This window comes from Phoenix dactylifera, chromosome 3 (genome assembly GCF_009389715.1).
Source record: "Phoenix dactylifera cultivar Barhee BC4 chromosome 3, palm_55x_up_171113_PBpolish2nd_filt_p, whole genome shotgun sequence".
Lineage (NCBI taxonomy): Eukaryota > Viridiplantae > Streptophyta > Magnoliopsida > Arecales > Arecaceae > Phoenix > Phoenix dactylifera.
This window is the reverse complement of record NC_052394.1, coordinates 23,423,283-23,444,937: the sequence shown is the minus strand read 5'-3', so window position 1 is coordinate 23,444,937 and position 21,655 is coordinate 23,423,283. Positions and strand designations below refer to the sequence as shown.

Genomic DNA, 21,655 nt, shown 5'->3' with positions numbered 1-21,655 from the left:
CGATATACCATTTCCTTTTGCCTGAAATCAGGCTCTCAATTACGTTGAATCCATTTCCTTTACCCTCACAAAGATACAGCGGTCAGCTTCCGAAGATTTGGATTAGAAGTCACTGTACTTGCTTGCAATCTCTACAATTCTAACTTGACCAAAGCTCGCGGTCGCATTGTTTAATTAGAAGACTTACAGGAGATTAAAAGGAACTCCAACTGTCCGCAATTGTAGCCAGGAAGTCAGCCGTAATCGCTCTGAATCGGAATAGGAGGTTGCTTTTCATTTGGCCAGTAATGATGCAAGTCATGGCCAGAAGTAAGTCGCAACTTGGGACAACATCAACAAAATGTCTTAATATTCCATCAATTTAGACCTATTATATAAATCTCACCTGACTACCCTTATTGACCGATCCAAGGCTTTCTATTTTTGATGGTTTGAAATCAATATACTTACGCAACCCTCGTTATCACATTCCATGAATGAGATCTAAACGAAATAGGCAAGTATTACTCGCCTATCCACCATGTTCATAGTTAACTGCATATCTCCTAGGAGGAGGACAAGGTATTAAAACCAAAACAAATGTAAGGACGACTGATCATGCTCAACCTTGCAACGTTACTGCTCCTGAAGCAGGAGGATAAGATCAACAAATAAAACAATACCCACAGGCAAGATTTTATCACAGAATAAAACTCTTTAACTTTCCATGTCCAATGGAGAAATTTATATCCACACACCCAGACTACAAACTTTCATGAGCCCAGCACTGGAACAAAGCATACATAGACGCTTATAAACTGACAGACAGCAAAATAGCCATACACTTGCAGCTAGAGACAGAAATAATAAGAAAAGAACAGGAACATAACACAACTATAGCTCTAATTGCAACCCAAACCACTCCAGTTTTCCATGCTCACATGACGATCTCAGGCTTTAGGATGCTTGATTTGATCTCTTTGTGAGGGAGCACGACACCTCCATTGCTGTATATCTCATCGCAGACGTGCACATCCTCCCCAAGGATAGTCATGTTTTCAACCCGTGCCCACCGTCCGACAGTGCAATGCCACCCAATAATGCTGCTAGAGATGCATGCGTGCTTTTTAATCCGAACTCCTCGCATCACCGTGCTCCTTGACAGCCTTACTCCAGACTCCAGAACGCACCCTGGTCCAATCGCAACATCTGGTCCGATCAGGCACCCCTCTCCGATCACAGCACTCTCATGCACCAAAACATTTCCCACAATGTGTGGGCCAACAGCTAGTTTATAGGGAGATTTCTTGCGAAGAGAATCCAGATAGAGCCTCAGGCCTGTGATGTAGTCCCTTGGCTGTCCTATATCCATCCAGAAACCAGGCAGGACCATGGCATAGAGCTTTTGATCTGCTGCAATTTTTGGGAAAACCTCTTTCTCGATTGAGGTGGGCTTCAGTTCAATGCGGTCTAAGACAGACGGATTCAACAAGTAGATCCCGGCATTGATCTTGTTGCCCACAAATATTTTTGGCTTCTCTACAAATCTATCAACCTTTCCAGTTTCCTCCTCCATAACCACAACACCGTACTTGGATGGCTCATCAACCTATCAGATAAAAGGTCAGGCTGCAAATAAAACAAATGTTACAGGAAATAATTGCCAAGACTTGGTTTATACCTTGGTTACCATAATTGTAGCCTCTCCGCCATGCGCTTTGTGGAACTTAATCAGCTCAGCAAATGGATATTCACTGATGACATCACTGTTGAGGACAAAGAAGGGTTCCCCAGAACCATCTATTAGCTTGTCTCTGGCTAGAGCCAGGGGACCAGCTGTTCCTAATGGCTCTGTCTCTTGGGAGCAGGTAATCTTGATATCAAGCTTGCTCTCAAAATCCTTTAAAAAGTTGAGCATTACCTGAATACAGAGACCTCAGATTAGGGCATGCAGAAACTTAATTGCAAGACAGCCCGCTAAATAGTATAGAGGACTGGTAGATATAGATAACAGGTCCATGCTTTTACCTCTGGTTGATAATTGATGGCCAAAACAACTTCTGTCACTCCAACCTCTTTCAAAGCTTCAATCTGATCATAGGTGTTATAAACCATTGGTTACAATGAAGAATTTGAATGTGGATTCCGGCGTTATATCCAAACAACTAAGAATATTGGTTCAGACTAACACTATGACTGCATAAAATCTATAAGGATAGCTTATCTTTCCTTCTGCCAGAAAAAATAACAGATCAACAAGACCAAGGTGATTCGATCTGAAAAGAATCTATAGAGATGTATCTACCAAAGTATCCCCTTATGGTTGATGTTAGCCCAAAAAATTAGTTAAAGTTACAGAAAGAAAGACCTAACCATAGAGATCAATATACTTGACAAAAATGCACTTGATTCTCGATAAAAAAAAAAAGAAGAAAAAAAATCTTAACTGATGATTGTTGTGAGAGATCTACAACAATATAAAAGTGCTTTGATCCAAAATAAATTATGGACATGGACCTACCGAGGCATGCCTTATAAAGGTTAGATGAATTACTAAAATTAGGCAAAAATGGAATTGAAGTAGCAAAAAGAAGATCTGGCCATAAAGACTTATCTAGTTGATACCACAACTGGGGCCAATTCTTGACATTCAAAGGTATAATGCAATCTCTAAAGTGACAATCCTTTAATCTGATTTAGAATTAAGAAGCAAGAGTCACAAAGTGAATTAAATGATATATGCAGAAAGAATTGTAGCATTCTTCATCTTTCCAAAAACTATTCTTACATTCATTTAACTGGCTCGATACACACAAATAAAGGTACAACATGCTAAAATTAGATTACGTTCTAAGACCAGACATCAACTATACATGAAAAAACAGTTTTTTACCTTAATGAGAATTACTCTTCCTCTTATTTACTCTAACAACATCATAACTACAGAAAACATATACCTGATGCAGGATCATGGGCTTGTTGGCAAAATCAACGAGAGGCTTTGGGACACTGAGTGTCAAAGGCCGCAATCGGGTACCAAAACCTCCAACAAGGATGAGTGCCTTCATTGTTGGCTGCTCCCTTCTTCCCCTTTTGATTAAATGGTAGAAATCAATACCACGAAGCAAACCAAACCTGAAACCTGAGAAGAAGTCACAGTATTCTACTTTATGGAACTCTATATTTGCATCTGTGAATGGAGAGTGATTGCCACTTTGTTCATAAAGGACTCTGAAAAGCTATTGATGTGACCAGCCTGGCATCCACTCCGCTCAGAAAAATTCCTTCCAAGCACCAAGAAAGCGACAAGATCATAGTGTCTTGACATGCAAGGAAGAAACCACAGGAACTGAAATCTGCGGTCGGGCAGTGTGGAAAGAAAAAAGATTGTGCAGGTGTCGCTCGAAGCATAAAAATCGGTAGGGTTTAGGTGAAAACTGTCGTTACGTTCTACTTGGAATGAAGCTCCAAATTCCAGCTAATATGATCTCGCCCTTTGTGTTTTCAATGGTCCTGTTTTTCTTGTGTTGTTTCCTTTTTTTGATCACAGGCTGCATTCATCAATGCAAGAAAGCCGAACCATTGAAGTTCCCAATAAACAAATTAAGCCACTGGTAAAAGATACTTCATTTTAACTCTTATTAGAGCCTTTTTTTTTCTTTGAGAAAACAATTGTTTCTTTCAACTCTTTGAAGTGAAGCACAACCACAACCTGAAGCATAAAGCTTTATTATAGGGTTGGTCTTATGAATTCTCTTTTGTTGGCTATTCCTAAGAAGTATGCATAACAGAAAGGAAAGTCCTCCAGAATCCTTTCAAAAGACTACGAATCATGTTGTAATTATGCTTTCCTTGAAAGGAAGAAAGGAAATGGATTGTAATCATTTAGAGTTATTTCTTTGATATTCATAATTCAGTACTCTAATGATTGGGTCAAAATTCTAAAAGAATCTCGGTTAATATCCTAAGCATAATTCTAGCAAGATGAAGAGAAGGGGAAGAACTCAACAATGCAGAAAAGATTTACAAGAAAAAAAAAAGGAATAGCATAAGACAAGAGTAGGGTAACAGAATGAAATCATGTATTTGCAATCAGACCTAGAGAAAGGAACTGAGAAGAGACTTTGTTATAATAGAATGAAATCATCTTAGCTGTTGGAAATCAGAAACTAGAGACTCTAAGTGGAGAAAAATACGGTTGATATTCAACTAAATCAAAAGATCATAAAAGAAAGGGCGGGAAAAGAGCAGATTTCACCAAATCTATTAAAAAAAAAAAAAAAAAACTGGCACTTAAAAGGAGCTCCAAAATGGACTTTTTTGTAGTAGAGACGCAAATAAGCTCTATAAGTCAAGTAAGTTGGCTAGTATTCAACTGAAGCACATAAAGGTAAACAAAATTCTCAAGATTGTAAATTTTTGGGTAGTTTTTTTTTTTAAAAAAAAAAGGCAAGTTCATCAAAATTATATGAAAAAACACTTAAATTATTATTATTATTATAAAAAAAAGCTTCCTAACAGGTGTGGAAACCCTAGTCGAACAACAGAAGCATAAAGATTAAAACTTTAATCATTTTCCTCGAATAATCGAACAACTCCCAGGCCACATTGCCGCATCCACCCGGAGATCCAACTCGAAGGGCCCGGACCGAGACAGGAAGACGCCTCCAGATGTCGGAAGACCGGAAACTTTAAGAGGATGAGATCACTACCTGCTACATAAATCTAGCAAGGAAAAAAAAAAGGGGGAAAGATTTAAATGGAGAAGCTTGTCGAATCTTACCAAGATTTTGGTCAGATTCCGACTAGAGGACGCGAATCCCGGCGAGTTCCAATCCCTGCCTCCTTATCTTCTATACACCCTTCGAGCGAGAAAAAGGGAAAAAAAAAAGAAAAGGGAGAGCAGCTCCGTGCTCAGGCTCGCAAGAAGTTTCAGAAAGCGAATCCCGGAGGGAGATCCCGCTGCTCTTCATATATAGCCACCTGCCGAGTTTTAGAACTAATCCTGGTTTACTCATTTAATAACGACGATAATCTCTATTCCATCTCCTTTCTATTTTTTTAATCTCTCCTCCTTAACGGTCGTCTCTTAGTCGGTGACGCTGAGAGGAGAGAGAGTTCGCTGTTCCCCTAACGGCGAGTCACGTCATACAACGGCAGTGTGCCGCCCATGCACGGCGCATGGGAAACAACTGAATTAGTAATAATACGCATTGAAAGTATGAACCTATTCATGTACAAATAGTGGTAGGTGAATAATTCATGGATTTGTTGTCATCCATGAAAAAAAATCAATGAATCACTCTCTAAATTTCTTGCTCATGTACTCTTATTTTTCTTTACGAAATGAGCAAGAACTAATATAAATATAATTTCTTGCGTACTTTCTTTCTTGTTGGAGAGTAAAACATAAATTAAAAATATGTCTTAGTTAAATATGAAAATATTCTTTTCCGAAGTCGAAGGAGATGTGCCACCTTTCATTTTTCATTCTTTATGTTTCCTCTCCTTGCTGCATTAAACTCTGACAATGATCATACACATAGAAAGATAGGAACTGGTCTTTCTAGGTCGGTCTAAATTGAAAACATATTCTGGTTAAATATAGAAATATTGGCGTTTTATTTTCTCCTCTTCTCTTTATATTTTGGAAGGTGACTGCACTAAAATTTTTGCAATAATATGATCATAGACATAAAAAGGGAGGAATTAACGTAGAAAAGATGAGAGTCTATTGAAAGACTTTTTCATCTAAATTGAAGGTTAGTTTATGGCACAACAATACACATGAAAAAAAATAGGAATTCGGTATTCTACTTACAGTATGTATGCCTTTTCTTTTAGATGATGTTTTATTTATATTTACTATCTTTGAAGCGATCAAGAAGCAAGCCAAATAGACTTATTTACTAAAGATGGAAGTATCTATTAACATATGGTGATGAGAGAGTTTTTTGTGTGATAAAAGTAGGCAGGAATGGAGGTTAAAATAAGTATTTCTTCTATTTCTTTTCAAATTGACGGATTGCAAGAAGATGGTTTACTTGATGTTATTCCGAGAATTGGCATTTTTAGATGATGTATGAAAAGAGTATGACTGCATAAATAAACTTGAACTAAGATGCAAAGATACGGGTAGAAGAAAGCAGTATTCCAATACTTCTATAAGAACTGAATAAAGTCACAACACATAAAAAGTAAATTTAAAATAAATGCAACAAAAGATACAAAACTAAAAGGAGTTTAGTTACAATCGACACTAAGTTTGACCGCAAGAATCTTTTCGATCTTTAAATGAGGCATCTAATAACCATTGTTGTTTGACTATTTTTCCACTTTATAAGTTTTAATTTTTACTATTTATTTGATTAAAATACATGCTCTCTAATATTTTATTTACAACTAGCATATAAACTATTGTTACATATTTAAAAAAATCAATAGAGTTGCTTCTTTCATTTCAACACTAAATAACAAATTTATATGAGCCCATTTTAGAGAATACAAACAAGGAGCATGTGCAATGTAAAGGCCAAAAAAAAAAGAAAAAAGGAAAAATGATTAATTGAAACGGGAACATGGATGTATCATTGCCCTTTATCATAGGGGTCTCACTGGGGCACATGCCTTCCTTTCTCAAGTTAGATTGACATAATAGATACAATTAACTAAAGAGCTTATGAGAGAGAAATATCTATATGGAAATTCTGATGCTACCTTGTCTTGTTTTAAAAACTTTAGATTCTTATTTTTTATTATTATTTTTATCTAAGATGGAAGCCATTAAAGCTTTTTGCAGCAATTCCTCTCGAACTGTTTCTTTTTTTCTTTTTTTTTTTTTTTTTTTTTTTTTTGCTTGAAACGGGTTGTTCAGACAGCGCGTGTCCGAATACACCCAAGAACATCAAAATACAAAATCTCGCGTAGTGCCAATGGCAACTCCCGCTCTCCTGCCCACAAGGCATATCCCGAATGGTGTGCTGCATATGCAGCAACCCAGTCGGCCGCTCCGTTGGCCTCCCTGAATACATGCTTGGCCTCAAAGGCCACAACGTCCCTCATCATCATCCTAATATCCCGGATCAGAGGATGGTCAATGCTCTCCCGCCGAATCCACCCAATAACAGTGGATGAGTCGCCCTCCAAGATGATCGAGCTAGCCCGCAGTACCCGCCGCGCATGGCAGAGGCCGGCCCAGGCAGCTCGCAACTCCGCCGCTGGCACTGATGTGTCGAAAAGCCGGCAGCCGCCCGCTGCCACTACCCGAGAGTGAGGGTCTCGTATGACGAAGCCGGCACCGCCTCGTGTACCACTGTCCAGTACTGAGCCATCAAAATTGACCTTGAGGAAACTCGGGGGTGGGGGCTCCCAGGTGAAGAACACCGTCCGAAGAGCTGCCTGAGCAGAGAAAGAACCCCAGGTGTCCCGAGCTATCAAGGTCGTATCTGAAGGGCTGGCAGGTCTGAACTCCATCGCCAATGCTCGAGCGGACTCCGCAACAAACCTCGGCGACATCCGACGCTCGCCAAAGGTGCGAGCGTTCCTTGCCAACCAGATCTGGTGGGCGGTGCAAATCGCTCGGATGGCCTCCTGACATGTCCGCGGACTAGTCAGCCACTGACGTATCATCTGCAAAAACAGTCTCCTCTCCCGCCAAACCTCCTCTGGGATACCCGTCCACTGCCATGTCTGCCGCGCCCACAAGCATCCAAATAGTACATGATCAACTGACTCATCCGCACCGCAGGCCCCACACTCCGCAGGGATCCCCAGACCACGTCGGCTCAGCACAGCTCTCGTCGGAAGGCGGTCCCACATCACCTTCCATAGGAAAAGTGCTGCTCTCGGGTGGAGCCTAGACCTCCAAATCCAGGCACCGTCCCATCCACTCTCATGCTCGCGCTGAATCACCCGGGCCAGATCACCCAGCCTCACATTGGCCCTGCACGAAGTGCTCCAAACCCTGACATCTGGGCCCTCGCATCCTGGTACTGGCATGGCAAGTATCCTCTCAGCTAGATGTGCCCCGAACAACTGGTAGAGTCTGTCCACGTCCCACTCTGCCCTCCCTGGTGCTAGGAGGTCGCACACCCGGAGCCCTACTGCTGCCTCGAAATCCACCGTCGTCGGCCAATATCTCAAGGGAATGGTATCTACCCATGGGTCATCAGTCACAACAATGGTCCGGCCATCGCCCATCAGCCACCTGGTATGAGCTAACACGGTCGGCAGGTACCGCCCAATCTCCCGCCACATGAAAGAGATGCGGCGACCGCGCCGTGCCGCCTCGAGGCTCCCTCGGCCATATCTGGCTGCCATCACCCGACTCCAAAGCCCATGTGGCTCCAACAAGAAACGAGCTGCGTGCCGTGCAATGAGTGTCTCACGCCGCTCCAGAAGGGACTGAACTCCCAGACCACCCTCACTGGTGGGCCGACATACCCGCTCCCAGGCCACCAAATGTACCCCACGACCCCCACCATGGGACCCCCAGAGGAAGCTCCGGAGAAGACGTTCAATCTTCAACAGAGTCGTCTTAGGGACCACAGTGTTGGCCATGAGATATACCGGCATGGACCCAAGCACCGATCTGACAAGGGTCAGCCTCCCCATCATGGATAGTGAAGATGCCCTCCATCCCTCCAGCCTGCTCTCGACCCGCTGCACCAACCCCGAGCACTCCGCCACTCGTAGCCTCCGGCCCGTGATGGGAACTCCCAGGTAAACCAGAGTCCCCTCCTGCTCGGGCATCTGCAAGATACTCCTGATCTCCTGTCGGACTCTGCTCTCTGTGCTGGGGCTGAACTGGATAGCCGACTTCGTGAAGTTGATTCTCTGTCCGGATGCCGCACAGTAAGCTGCCAACACTCTGCGAAGTACACGTGCCTCCGAAACCCGCGCTCTGGACAAAAGAAGACAATCGTCAGCAAAAAGTAGGTGAGAGACAGGTCCCGCCCCCGGTGTTGGAACATAGGACTCCAGCTCCCGGCTTGCACACGCCCTCTGGAGGGCACGGGACAATATATCAGAGCAAATGATAAATAAATAAGGGGATAAGGGACATCCCTGTCGCAGCCCCATGGTGGACTCAAAAAATACCGAAGGTGTGCCGTTGACTAAAATAGAGAACTTAGGCCCCTGGACACACCCTAGGATCCATCCAATCCATCGCCTGTGGAAGCCATAAGCCTCCAGTACCCTCCGGAGAAAACTCCATCTGATCCTGTCATAAGCCCTCTCCATATCCAGCTTGACAGCCATCAAACTGCCCCGCTTCGATGCCCGCTGGAGATCCCACATCATCTCCTGAGCCAGCATGACATTGTGGGAAATGTTCCTTCCCGCAATGAAAGCCCCCTGCTCTTGGCTGATAATGCTTGGCAGTAGGGGCTTCATCCTGCCCACCATGATTCTCGCCACAACCTTGTACAAGGTTGTGCATAGACTGATGGGTCTAAAGTGACCCGGCTCCACTGCCTCTTGGCGTTTCGGGATGAGCGTAATGAAAGTGGCCTTCCAATCCTCAGGCATGGCTGCCTGGGTGAAGAAACACTGGACAGCCTCGATCACAGCTTCCCGAATGATACCCCAATATCTGCGGAAGAAAATAGGGGGGAACCCATCTGGTCCTGGAGCTTTGTCCGCTGCTAGCGCCCAGACTGCCTCCTGCACCTCCTCCGCCGACACCGGCCGAACCAGGGTCATATTCTCATCATCAGTAATACCTACATCAGCCCGCGGAAGGTGGTCATCAGCACCAGGGCCTTCATCCTCAGTCCATCTGGCGCGGAAAAAGTCGAGTAGAACCTGTCCAACGGCAGGCTCACCCTCCACTCGGCGGCCAGACCCATCACGCAGTGAGTGGATCATACTCCGCTGACGCCGAATAACCGTCGTCCGATGAAAAAACCTAGTGTTGCGATCACCCTCGTTAACCCATTGGACCCGAGATTTCTGTCGCCAGAAAATCTCATGCTGTCGTAGCAGTGAGTGGTGCGTCGCAAGAAGCCCCCAAAGATGAGACATGTCATCCTCCGGGAGTGCACCCCGTAGGTCTTCTCTCTCCTGTAGTGTCGTAATCTCCTCCTCCACCCCCTCCAATCTCCGAAAAATATCACCCACTACCTCGCGATTCCAACGGCGGAGCCGCCGTTTGGTCAACTCGAGTTTGCGTGAGACTCGCCGCATCGCGTCCCCCCGCACCGGAACACGCCACGCCTCTCGAACAATGTCCCAGGACTGGGGGTACGACAGCCAAATCTTCTCAAAACGAAAAGGACTATGGTGACCCGATACCGACGAGGTCGAGATCAACAAGGGGCAATGGTCCGATGCAATCCGGGGTAAGTGGCTAACTCGGCAGGTAGGGAAGCGAAGGATCCAGTCTGGGGAAGCAAAGGCCCTATCTAGCCGCTCCCACACCCTAGCACCGCCAGGCTGATTATTGCACCAGGTGAACCGTGGCCCCGAGAAGCCTAAGTCCACCAAGCCATTTAGCTGCACAAAGTCGCGAAACTCCCTCCTATCAATCCTATCAGTGAAAGGCGCACCTCCCCTCTTTTCATCCGCACTTTGGATACAATTAAAATCACCAACTGCCACCGTTGGGATACCCTGGGCAAGCAAGCTGGTAATCTCATGCCAAAGGGGTCTCCTGACCCTGTAGTCCGTGCTCGCATACACACCGCACAGCACCCAGGGGTCCGCCTCAGGTTCCGAAACAACCATCACTACCTGTTGAGAGCAGTTGTGGAAGGCATCAATCTTCGCCACCCCCCGCCTCCACAGGATCAAAAGGCCACCAGACAGCCCCTGGGACTCGACTGCATAGGTCTCCCAGTCCCTCCCCAGGCGTCGCCTCAGTCGACCGAGCCCATCACCCGACAAACGTGTCTCGCAAAGAAAACAAATCTCAGGACAGTGGAACTGCACTAGCCGTTTAAAGGAGGACATGAAGGCCGGCTTGGCCGCCCTCCTACAATTCCAGGCTAGAATCCTCATGGATCAACAACTGCTCGGTCGGCCTCAGGTACCTCCTCCCCCTGGGCCTCGGGAGCTAGCTCAGGCTGGCGGCCTACATCCCCCAGCTGCTCGACCTCATCAGATACCTCGCACATGACTGCCGCCCTGATGAGTCGCACGACAGCTGGGTGGTCCCCCTCTGCCGTAGCTAATCCCGTGGAGCAGTCACCACTGGCATCTGCCTCCGGGAGACCCTCATGTGGCGCCTCTCCGAGCGGCACCCCTGTTGCCTCATCACGAAGCGTCAGGGGCTCTACCGAACCTGCCTCCAGTGGCACCCCTGGGCTAGCCAAGTGCTGCTCACCCAAAGCTTGGGTCGGAGTACCAAAACGGTAGACACCATCGGGCCCTCTCCCAGAACCCACAAAAGAATCCCAAGGGTCCCGCCCAGGAGGGGTCTGACCAACAAGCAGGTGGGTCCCCTGCACTGGGACAGGTCCTCGACCTGGAGACCTATACTGGAAAGGGCCAGTTGGCTCCACGAGATCCCAAGCCGGATCATCCTGGGCCTGCACATCCTGAAAGTCCTGCGCAGCCCCAATCCCCAAGCACTCAGCTGACTGGGCTTGTAGGCCCCCCGCTGAAGATCCACTAGGATCCCCCCTAATAGAGCTAGCGGGCCCCGTCCCTGCAGCAAAGGCCGCGGCCCAGATCGACCCAACCCGCGTAGCCCACGGAGAGCCCGCGCCAGATGGGAGTGACCCATCGCACCCCGTGCACCCAGCTGGGCCCGCACAGCCCCGGTCCGTCGCGAAGCCCGCGGACGCGGCCTACTACCCGCGCGCGACTCGCCAACGGCGCGGTGCGCGCCATCGGCGCGGGGCGCGCCTTCGGCGCGGGCAGACGCGCCATCGGCGCGGGCAGGCGCGCCATCGGCGCGGGGCGCGCCATCGGCGCGGGACACGCCGTGGGCCCCGCGTCGGGCTCTGAAGGCCCGGGCCCGGCGGCCCAGCCTAATCGACTGGGCCTGCTTGCCTGGGCCCCTTGGCGAACTAGGGCCCACCGGGGCCCTGGCCCGCTTGGCGCAGCCCCGACTCGGCTCGCTGGGCCCAGAGACGACCAGGGCCGAGTCCGCCGCTCGGTCGACCTCGTCGAGGTCATCGACCGAGTCGACCCAGAGCGGGATCGAGAGCTCTCGGTGCGAGCCCTCGCCCCCACCCGCCGGCGATCGTCGCCTGGCGACTTTCGTCGGCTTTTGCCAGCCTTCGGTGTCCACAGGGGACACCGGTAGGGCAGCTGGCGATGGCGGTCGAGCGGCAGGCGACCCAGGCCTCGGGTCAGACGCGGGCATCTCCGGTCTAGCTACCGGAGAAGGCGGTCGGGACGGCCCCGATTCAGGCACTGGTGGAGCCTCCTTCGGCCGTGGTGGTCGGGACTCCCGCGGCGGAGGCCTCCGCCGCGTCGCCACCATCCAGGGACCAAATACCAGCCCTGGGTTCTCCTCCCCTACACCAGGGGGCGCCGAAGCCGACCCGCCACCAGGGTCCACCGCCACAGGTGGCGGAACCTCCACCCCAGAGGCCATCGGGAACCGGCAGGCCGCCTCCATGTGGCCCATTCGCCCGCACCGGGAGCAGAGGAGAGGTAAATTTTCGAAGACGAAGGGCTGCCACCGCACCTTCGTCTTCCCCTGGATCCGGATTCCAGGTTTGAGGGGTTCGGATGCATCGACTGCAACCTTCACCCGGGCGAACGCCATCGCCCGTCGCTGCTCGGTGACAGCGTCCACGGCGATTGGTCGGCCGGCCCTACTTGCAATATCCAGGATGGTCGCCGGTGTCCAATACTCCGGCGGCAAGCGTGGAAGGCGAAGCCACACCTCCACCGGCGCCGCCGTCTCCTCCCCTGGCTCAAAATCGGGGACCCAGGGGGTCATAGCAAGGAGTTGCCCCCCCACTACCCAAGGTCCCAGATTGAGGGCGCGCTCACGGTCCGCCGATGATCGGAAACGGAGAGCTAGGTAGCCGTCCGCAAGAGGGACGGCCACCACATCCTGGAGCTTGGCCCGGGTAGTCACATCCTTGGCTACCCACTCGGCCGGGACTCGACGACCCAGGCTGCGCACCACAACAGCCCGCCCGTCCCACTCCACGCGAGCCACCGCGATAGGTTCCTCCCGGAGCGTCACGATCTCCGGGAAGCGGCGGCTCAGCCGCTCAATCTCCGCGGCCGTGGGCCACTGAGTCACCCACGGCCCCGGCCTCGACCAGGCACCGGAGTGCTCCCCACGACCGCCGTCGAATGCTCCACCGGGTATTTTGGGCTTACCTGAGCCTCTCGCCGTACCTCCCGCTTCCGTCCCCGCCGGCGCCTTCCCCTTCCCCTTCCGATCCATGACGGCGCCCTACGAAGTCCACCTGCAAGAAGGGAAGGAAGTTAACTGGAAAATAAGCACAGAGCCGAGTGCCGGGAACCGCCTGCGAGGAGGCCGAGGATGAAGGCCCGCTGAACGGGGAGACTGAGCTAACGGTTTGGACGGCGGGGTTACTCTAAGGTGAACCCGACTGCAAGGATGAATGAGGGCAATGGCCTCCCCCCCCCCCCCTCCGGGGTTGTCAGGCTGGATCGGTGACGATCGCCGGAGGGAAGACGCCGGCGTAAGTAGCCGTTAAACACCTCTGAGGTACGGCGTAACTAGCCGTTATTTCCCCAGAGTTTCTCTCTCAAGTTTCCTTTTGGTTTTTCTTTGATGGGCAAACTCCTTGAACTGTTTCTTTCCAACGTAGTTTTTTCCCTATAAGAAGCATGTATATATTAAATAAATAAATAAATAAATAAAGATTGGATGGTCTCTCATGTAGCTAAACACTCTGATGATGTATTATAGACCGACTCAGCATCCAAGCACTGCGGAATATTTTATTTTTTGATATATTCATGCTAAAATAGTATGAATTGCTCATTTTAGCAGGATATATATATATATATATATATATCCTTTAAATACATACCAAACAGAGGCATTGTACACGGCAAGGCATTTTTTGGCTCATGGTTTGAAGAAGAAACGTAAGTAGTTTTGCACGGATTGTGGCGGTATTGACCCTGTCGCAACCTTTTGCATCGGAAGCTTCCTTGAAATATTTTTCTATGGTCCTTTTTGTTCAATCATTAATGAATCCTATGCATCTTGTCCCCCCAAATTACACTGGCTCCAGTACCCGGTTCAAGTCAACACGTGCAAGGTGAAATGCCTTTCCATTTATGTTCTTGAAATGCATTTAGGTGATCGTGGCGATCTGTTTGCCAATGGCATGAGATTTTGGCATTTGGAAACGCGTGGACTAATAAACCTTGAGCGGGGTTAGGTTAATCACATTTAACGCAAGGCTTCATACATTTGATTTCTTTTTTTTTCTTTTCTTAGAGAAATTATAAAAATGCCCGATCAAGTTTGGGCCATTTACAGTTAGCTCCAAAAGTTTTAAGAGTATCAATTAGCCACCAAAACTTCAAATTTATTGTAATATAGCTTAACCGTCTATATGGAATCTAACACCGCTAATGGAATCAGAAAAAAAAAAAAAATCCTTTCTTCTAAGAGGTTGTCCTCTGTCATTATCTATTTGCACATATCTCAAAGTACTCCATCCTCTATTATCCATCCATCTACATGGATTTTAAACCACTTCATTCTCTATCATGATATCATCCATCCATCTACATATATCTCAATCATTCTATTTTCTGTCATTTATCCACCTGCATAAATCTCAAAACGCTCCATCATTTGCCATCCATCTGCCTGCACAGATCTCAGTGTGCTTCATCGTCGATTATCCATCCACATGCACATATCTCAAAAGGCCTCTTTTTTGTCATCCAACAATCTGCATAAATTTCGAGACACTTCCTCCATGATCCATTCACCTGCATAGATCTCAAAGCACCTGTCCTCTATTATCCATTCGCCCCACACAAATCTCAAAGCACTTCATCATGTATCATCTATTCGCTTGCATTGTTGCACGTCTTAAAATACTATATCCTCTATCATTCATCTGTTTACACAACTCTTAAAGTATTTTATTCTCTATTGTCTATCTACTTGCATAAATCTCAAAGCGCTCCATCCTTAATTATCTATCTGTTTGCATAGATCTCAAAGCACTTCATTATTTAGCATTCATCTTCCTACACAGATCTCAAATTACTCTATCCTCTATCATTCATCCGTTTGTATGGATCTTGAAGCGCTCGGTCCTTTGTCATCCATCTATCTGCACAGCTCTGAAAGCACCCCATCCTTTACATTCATCTGCCAACACAGATCTCAAAGCCCTTTCTTTCAATTTCTGCCAAAATAAGAGCCTTTTGCTAAGTTAGTAGAAAGGGCAACTCCAATATTTTATATAAAAATTATTATATATAATTTTCTCATGATAATATTTTGGAACAGAGATAGATGGCTGGGCCACGTTGCAACAAATTTAAAGTTTTGATGGCTAATTGGTATTTTTTAAAGTTTCAGAATCTATGCGTAAATGATCCAAACTTGGAAGGGTGTTTCCGTAAGTTTATTAAGTTAAAATAAGTTGAATTAAATCAAACTAATACCAATACATCTGTAGAAATTAAAAAATAAAATATTTAAAAATTAAGCTCAAAAAATAAATGATGCATGCGATTTGCCTTTAAAGACGACTACTAAAAGTTAATCAATTATTCTTCCCTCAACCACACTATCCTCCATGAACGTGATCTGCCAAATGCAAACGCCCATTTGAAAATACTGGGGGGTTAAATAGATCGAAGTTGGCATGGACTGATGCCAAATTAATCTGTCAATTAAGGTCTAATTCTCCGTTATTATGGTACAAGATACTCAAGTCTCATGAGCACCGAAATCTTAGAGACAAAATCTTAGAGACAGGTCACATTTCCTCGTTCAAGCTAGGAATTTGTTTCAGAATAGAAGGGTTGGTGGAGAACAATTTCAGTACGAGGCAATGTCACCACGTATTTATTTCAGTCAAACAAAACAAACATGATGAAAGGATCAATAAACTTAATTATGTTTGGGAAAACCCGCAACGGTGGCAATCTCATTAAATGAGTCCCTGTGTAATTCCTTTCATTCAACCTTTTTTTTTCAGAGAGGAAAGATGGGATCCTTCCATTCAACTTAAATCATGCAATTTTAATAATTATGTTTAATAATAATTATATCATTGATAACGATAAGAAACTAGAAGAATGAGACAATTTTATTATTGGATGTTTATAAATCATTGTTGTCTTTATTATCATGTTAAAAGCAACCAATGATATCACATGCTGCAAATCATGCAAACGCCGAGGCAGCACCTTCTAAAACTTTGTCATGAGAATATTACAAATATGTTCTCACACAAAACAAAGATTCCAAAATATCAGAGGTTTTAGTTTTTTTTTCTTTTTTTTAGTCAGAATGGAGTTTTTAAGTTATATATACCTTCCAAGAAAATATTATTTTTAGGAGAACGATTTATTTTCAAATAAGTTTACAAGACAGGGTAGCAAAAAATGATTGTGAGCCACTATCAAAGCCCGATTACCATCTCAAAATGGTTTACTTTAGCAAATACAACACTTTGCTAGACCAAGAAGAGTTTAGGAGAACTAAAGTAGGGCATTAGAGACTTCTATCAACAACTAAAATGATTCAAGTATGTTCTTCGCATCAGTTTAATCATACATATCTTTTAATGGTTGGGCTAAAGGTATATCTAGTTGCAAAGAAATGGTTTATTTTAGCAAATACAATACTTTGCTAGACCAAAAAGAGATTAGGGGAACTAAAGGAGGGCATTAGAGACTTCTATCGACAACTAAAATGATTCAAGTATGTTCTTGGCATCAGTTTAATCATACATATCTTTTAAAGGTTGGGCTAAAGGTATATCTAGTTGCAAAATGATTTATTTTAGAAAATACAATACTTTGCTAGGCCAAAAAGAGATTAGGGGAACTAAAATAGAGCATTAGAGACTTCTATCGACAACTAAAATGATTCAAGTACGTTCTTGGCATCAGTTTAATCATACATATTTTTTAATGGTTGGGCACTTGGGCTAAAGTTATATCTAGTTGCAAAGAAATGGTTTATTTTTAAAGAAATGGTGGAGTTTCTAACAAGGGGGGTAGAAGAAGGTAAAGGGTCGGATAGATGAATATAAAAAGGATAAGACTCTACATTTAATTATAATAAGAACCAAATATGGTAACCTGTACTACTAGTCATCCGGTCATTCATCTAAAGCTATTCAATTTTAAATGGACGGCTAGGATTACGTACTTGTAAACAAAAATACACCATAGAAAAATCCAAAACGCGATACTTCAAATATATAAGGATTTACATGTAAATTTTTCTAAAGTGCAAGTTCTAACTGGCAGGGTGTTAAACGCAATTTTTCCGTAACCCAGGTCCACAACTTTAAACTAGTCCTCCCGGTGTACAATTAGTCCCGGCAAGCAGCACGACGAGATTGGTTCAAAAACGAAGAAATGGGTGCCATTAAGTAGAGGAGGACATCAGTATAATATTATTGATGTACATGGGTTTTAGTGTATGTTTTCGCAACTTTTAGCTGCAAGGCCTCGAACTGGTACGGAGTCCTGTAGACAGGGCACGGAAGACCGTATAGCCAAGAGCGCAGCGAGAGGTTCTCCGATGGCGGTGACCTCGAGTTCTCTCCGTGCTCGGTGCCGGGCCCCAGGTTCGACCCTTCTCCTTCTCCTTTACCCTCTCAAGATTCGTATATTTGATCCATCTTTGCTCTCTAATGTATGGGGCGGTGAAACCCTAAGAAGAACCTTGGAATCCAACGTGTTGGTGGGTCTTGGTGAAGATTTTGATCGGCTCAATTTGGAGTTCGTTGTCATTTATATATATGCCATCCGTTGCTTGTTTAGGGATTTGGCATAAAAATCAGATCTTTTTAGGGTTTTCCCGGGAATCATGATGCTTAATGCGTTTGACCTTCGAGGGAAATACTTTGATGCCTTGTCCATCAAGATTATCTGTATTGTTTAATATGATTTAGCTTTTCTTGTTTTGTTTCTTTGATTGTTAAAGAACAGAGAGACTTAATGCTCCAGAGTTTATGGATTTAGTTAATGGGAACAGATAAAGAAGGAACGAGGTTTCTTCCTCGGCAGATCTTCTACGCTTTCAAATCGATAGATGTGACTACTTTGTCCATAGAACAAATGCTAACAAATTGACTTTCCAGTTTTCCCCTCACGGAGACAATTCCTTTTGTTTTACTGTTGTATTGATCTACTAATAGCAAGCCATTGATTTTACCCCTCACTAACAGTTAGTTCATACTTCATAGCTGCGGTTCTACCTTGAAACTACGTATCTTGTTGCCAAGTTTCCCCATTCTGAAATATTCTATAATTGCAGTTAATCATGAAATCATCTGACGTGTGACTCTGAACTCTCAATGTTTTGGAGTACATTCTATTTCATCTTTTCCTTATATCATACTGCTACATGATCATCTAGTCTCTTCTATGAGCTCCATTAAAAGATAATGAAGACCGATTTAACATCCATGGCAGGCAATCTTGCAGTGACTAACGTATTGTATAATATGAGGAAATAATATTTACCCACAGGAAGAATTTTTTAATAAAGTAATAGTTGATTGACTCATCATCCACAGAATACTGAGCCCTTTTATTCCACATCAATCCCTTTCTTAACAAGATTTTCCCGTCTCATGGATTTTTTCTTGAACAACCTCCTAGACACCAAACAATGGTTCTCTTGCAAAATGCTTCTACAGGGCCTCAAACAAACTTTGCAATTGCCACCCTCTAGAATGGGACTAGGCAGGGGTATTGTCCAGGAGCTCTATAGAGTAAACTTCACAGATTTCTGGTATACAAAATTGAGGAGCATGTAATGCAGGGAGATCTCTCACTTCTTAAACATCTCTTTGTAGAAGCTTTTTTTTTTTTTTTTTTCTGAAAACAGGATACCAAAATCTTCACTCTTCCATCACAATACTGATTCATCACCTTGGCTCCCTGAAATGAGTATCTTTGAGAAAGGTAGATAAGTCTACAAAAAATAATTTTCACACCAGCATATCACTACAAAGCCCAATTTCATTACCTCTAATTCATTCTGGGGCACTCAACATTTAACTTAGGCTGAAACTGATCTATAACTGCCTCTATCAGCAGCTTTAACCACTTAAAGTTGAAATTGATTGATTTCAGTGCAATTTTGCCAAGACAGCAGTTTCAGTCAGTCATGTCTGGAATGTACTGAAACCAAAAATAAATGGTAATATACGTGTGAGTATGTTTTGGGTCATCTCTTATTTTTTTGAGTATGTTTGAGTAGTAGGTGTCATTTTGGGGCCATTCTTTCTTCTTTCTCTTTCTAAGAAAAAGTTAAAAGTGGGAGAACTCACATATTGTTGATATTTCAGCCTTTAAGAAGCTGTTTTTCAAGGTTGTAATTCATCAGGTTTCTTAAGGTGGTAACCTCTTGTTGTTTGGGGTGGGTGGGTTGCTTCCAGGTTTAATTTCTGGTTAACCTTCCACTGGGAGCGTACAAATTGTACCATATAATGTCTGATAAATTGCAAATCAAGACCCAAAAAAAAAGGTATGCTGATTTGTTTTTCAGTTTTTGGGTGACATATGATTTTTCGTGGAGTAAGTCATATTTCATTGGGAAAGAATATATTACCATTTCAGCACATCCTTACCAGTCAGCTAACACATCTCTTTGCCACAAATATCATGCAAAAAAAAAGAGTATACCAATTTGTTTTTCAGTTTTTGGGTGACATGAGCTTTCCCATGGAATAATTGGTATTTCGTTTAGAAAGAATACATTACCGTTTTACCAGTCAGCTACCACATCTCTTTGCCACAAATATCGTGCACCTTTGATACTGGAAGTGCTGCTATCCGCCGAAAATTGGCTGAGGCAGTAGGGCCTACATGTTAGTAAGGTGAAGTGTCAATATTGCATTTGTTTGTGTAAGAATTTATCAGTATCATCATAGCTCACAGCATTCTAATGTCACTGAGGATGCATCATCCTGAAATCAAGGAAGAACCATTTGCCTATGAAAGTGGACAAACTGATACTTTTGATTTGTTGTTTTTTATATGCTTTGCGGTTCTTCTATGTTTGTATCCTAGGTCACCATATACTTGTGTAGCATGTAAGTTTCTGCGTTGAAAAGTATTTTTATGCAGGATAGCATCAGACTAGTGAAACAGTTCACCCATTGAGTTAATATTCATGCAATTCTCTCTCACACACAGTGGTCATTTGCTCTCGTTCATTTCTTTTTCTGCTTTATCATCAAAATTTTCATTCAAGAATTCATTGTCTGATTTAACTGATGGCAGGTAGCAGAGCCAAAGATTTAAGCCACAAAAGATCCATTGGCTGCTATGGGAAAAGCAGGAGCCACTTTCATGGTATGAATGATGCGGGCCTTGTGGTAAGAAAGGCAATCACTGAATGTCAGGACACCCTTACAGGGATCTTGCCATATGAGCAACTTGAGCAGATGGTTGTGTGATTTTATCGACTGCCTTTAAGCTGCCTGAACTGCAGTACCCTCCTCTGGCGCTAGCAAAGGAATGCATGCCGTCAAATGCATGAGAGCCAGATCAGAGAGGAATTGAACTGGGATGAGGTGTCGGAATCAATTAACCTTTCTGAGAATACTAAGACAAGCCTGATCTTTTGGTGCCCTTCCATATTTCTGTTCTTGACTAAATTTTTTGTGTTGCTGTTGACCAGAAGACTGGATGGAGTTGAATTGGTTCAGCTTTTTCAGCAGGAAATTATGCTGAGAGCGTTATCAACAAGCTCAGGGAATATGGCTGCGACAACCTATCCTGTGAGTTGATGAGTGGGCAACTCCAAGGGCTGTTCAAAGTTGAGCTCTCTACAGGATAATTGGAGTCACTTGGATTCCAGATGGAAGCTCTTTTGCTCTGTTTGTTTTCCTTTTTTCTTTTTCTTTTTAAATTTTGCTTCAAAAACTTCAGAATCTTTAAGAGGCTGTATATGCTTCAAGAACTTGAATCGAAGTTCTGATTGGATAGTCCTGCTGCTATTTGAAGTCCAGAGGATCATTTTGACTGTTGACTGTTGTAGTTTGTTAGGCATGGTTATTTGCTTCTTGTTCATGGTTAATACCCACATGGTCACATAGAAAAAAGTTCATAGACGGATAATCACATGCTGAAATCCGTGTTTCTCACTTTTTTGCCCTGTTCTCCTTAAGATGTGCCATATGTTTGACGTTCTGTTGGGTGGACTACTCTGTTTTGAGTTGCTGCAATTAGATTTTGATTAAGTACTACATGAACAATGCAATCATGCTTTTTTTTGCTGCAAAAAACGTGTGATGATGGAGAAATAAAAGATGCCATGGTTTTCCCCTCTACTTTGGATGTCCCATGAGTATTTCAGGCCTTTAAATTCTAGCATCACCATTTCACATGCAAAGAGAGCAAATATTTTTCGTGGCAATAGTTTATAGGCTTCAAATGAATGTATTGATCGATGTTGGTTTGGTAGAGAATATGTAACAGCAGTGCATGGAGTGAATAAGTTTGCAGTACGTTTATTGATACAGTGCCATCGATGTCTTTTTTTGTTGGTATTAAATCATATTAC

At 44.5% G+C, this 21,655-nt stretch overlaps 2 protein-coding genes and 1 long non-coding RNA gene across 11 annotated transcripts; 1 reads left to right on the top strand and 2 right to left on the bottom strand.

Moving 5' to 3' along the window:
- Positions 1-674: 674 nt before the first annotated feature.
- Positions 675-4,946, bottom strand: LOC103704127 (probable mannose-1-phosphate guanylyltransferase 1). Of its 8 annotated transcripts, XM_039125076.1 has the most exons (7): positions 4,763-4,944; positions 3,434-4,668; positions 3,147-3,263; positions 2,937-3,069; positions 2,008-2,070; positions 1,661-1,900; positions 675-1,588 (listed from the first exon to the last, which is right to left on the bottom strand). In XM_039125076.1, exons 4-7 carry the CDS (start codon positions 3,045-3,047, stop codon positions 917-919), a joined length of 1,086 nt encoding a protein of 361 aa, XP_038981004.1. In that variant the 5' UTR covers positions 3,048-3,069; positions 3,147-3,263; positions 3,434-4,668; positions 4,763-4,944; the 3' UTR covers positions 675-916. The 8 variants fall into 8 exon arrangements, with proteins under 8 accessions (XP_038981004.1, XP_038981002.1, XP_038981001.1 ...); XM_039125074.1 differs by having other exon boundaries at positions 3,147-4,668; XM_039125073.1 differs by having other exon boundaries at positions 2,937-3,335.
- Positions 4,947-6,849: 1,903 nt separating this feature from the next.
- LOC120110135 lies at positions 6,850-10,980 on the bottom strand. The gene is made up of 2 exons (XM_039124076.1): positions 7,484-10,980; positions 6,850-7,291 (listed from the first exon to the last, which is right to left on the bottom strand). The coding sequence occupies exons 1-2, from the start codon at positions 10,978-10,980 to the stop codon at positions 6,850-6,852; spliced, it is 3,939 nt and encodes a 1,312-aa protein (XP_038980004.1).
- A 6,576-nt stretch (positions 10,981-17,556) lies between these two features.
- On the top strand, positions 17,557-21,338 carry LOC103704128. Of its 2 annotated transcripts, XR_603570.4 has the most exons (3): positions 17,560-17,702; positions 20,371-20,663; positions 20,771-21,338. It is a non-coding gene; the product is annotated as an uncharacterized LOC103704128 (long non-coding RNA). The 2 variants fall into 2 exon arrangements; XR_003385052.2 differs by having other exon boundaries at positions 17,557-17,702; positions 20,371-21,338.
- Positions 21,339-21,655: the final 317 nt, after the last annotated feature.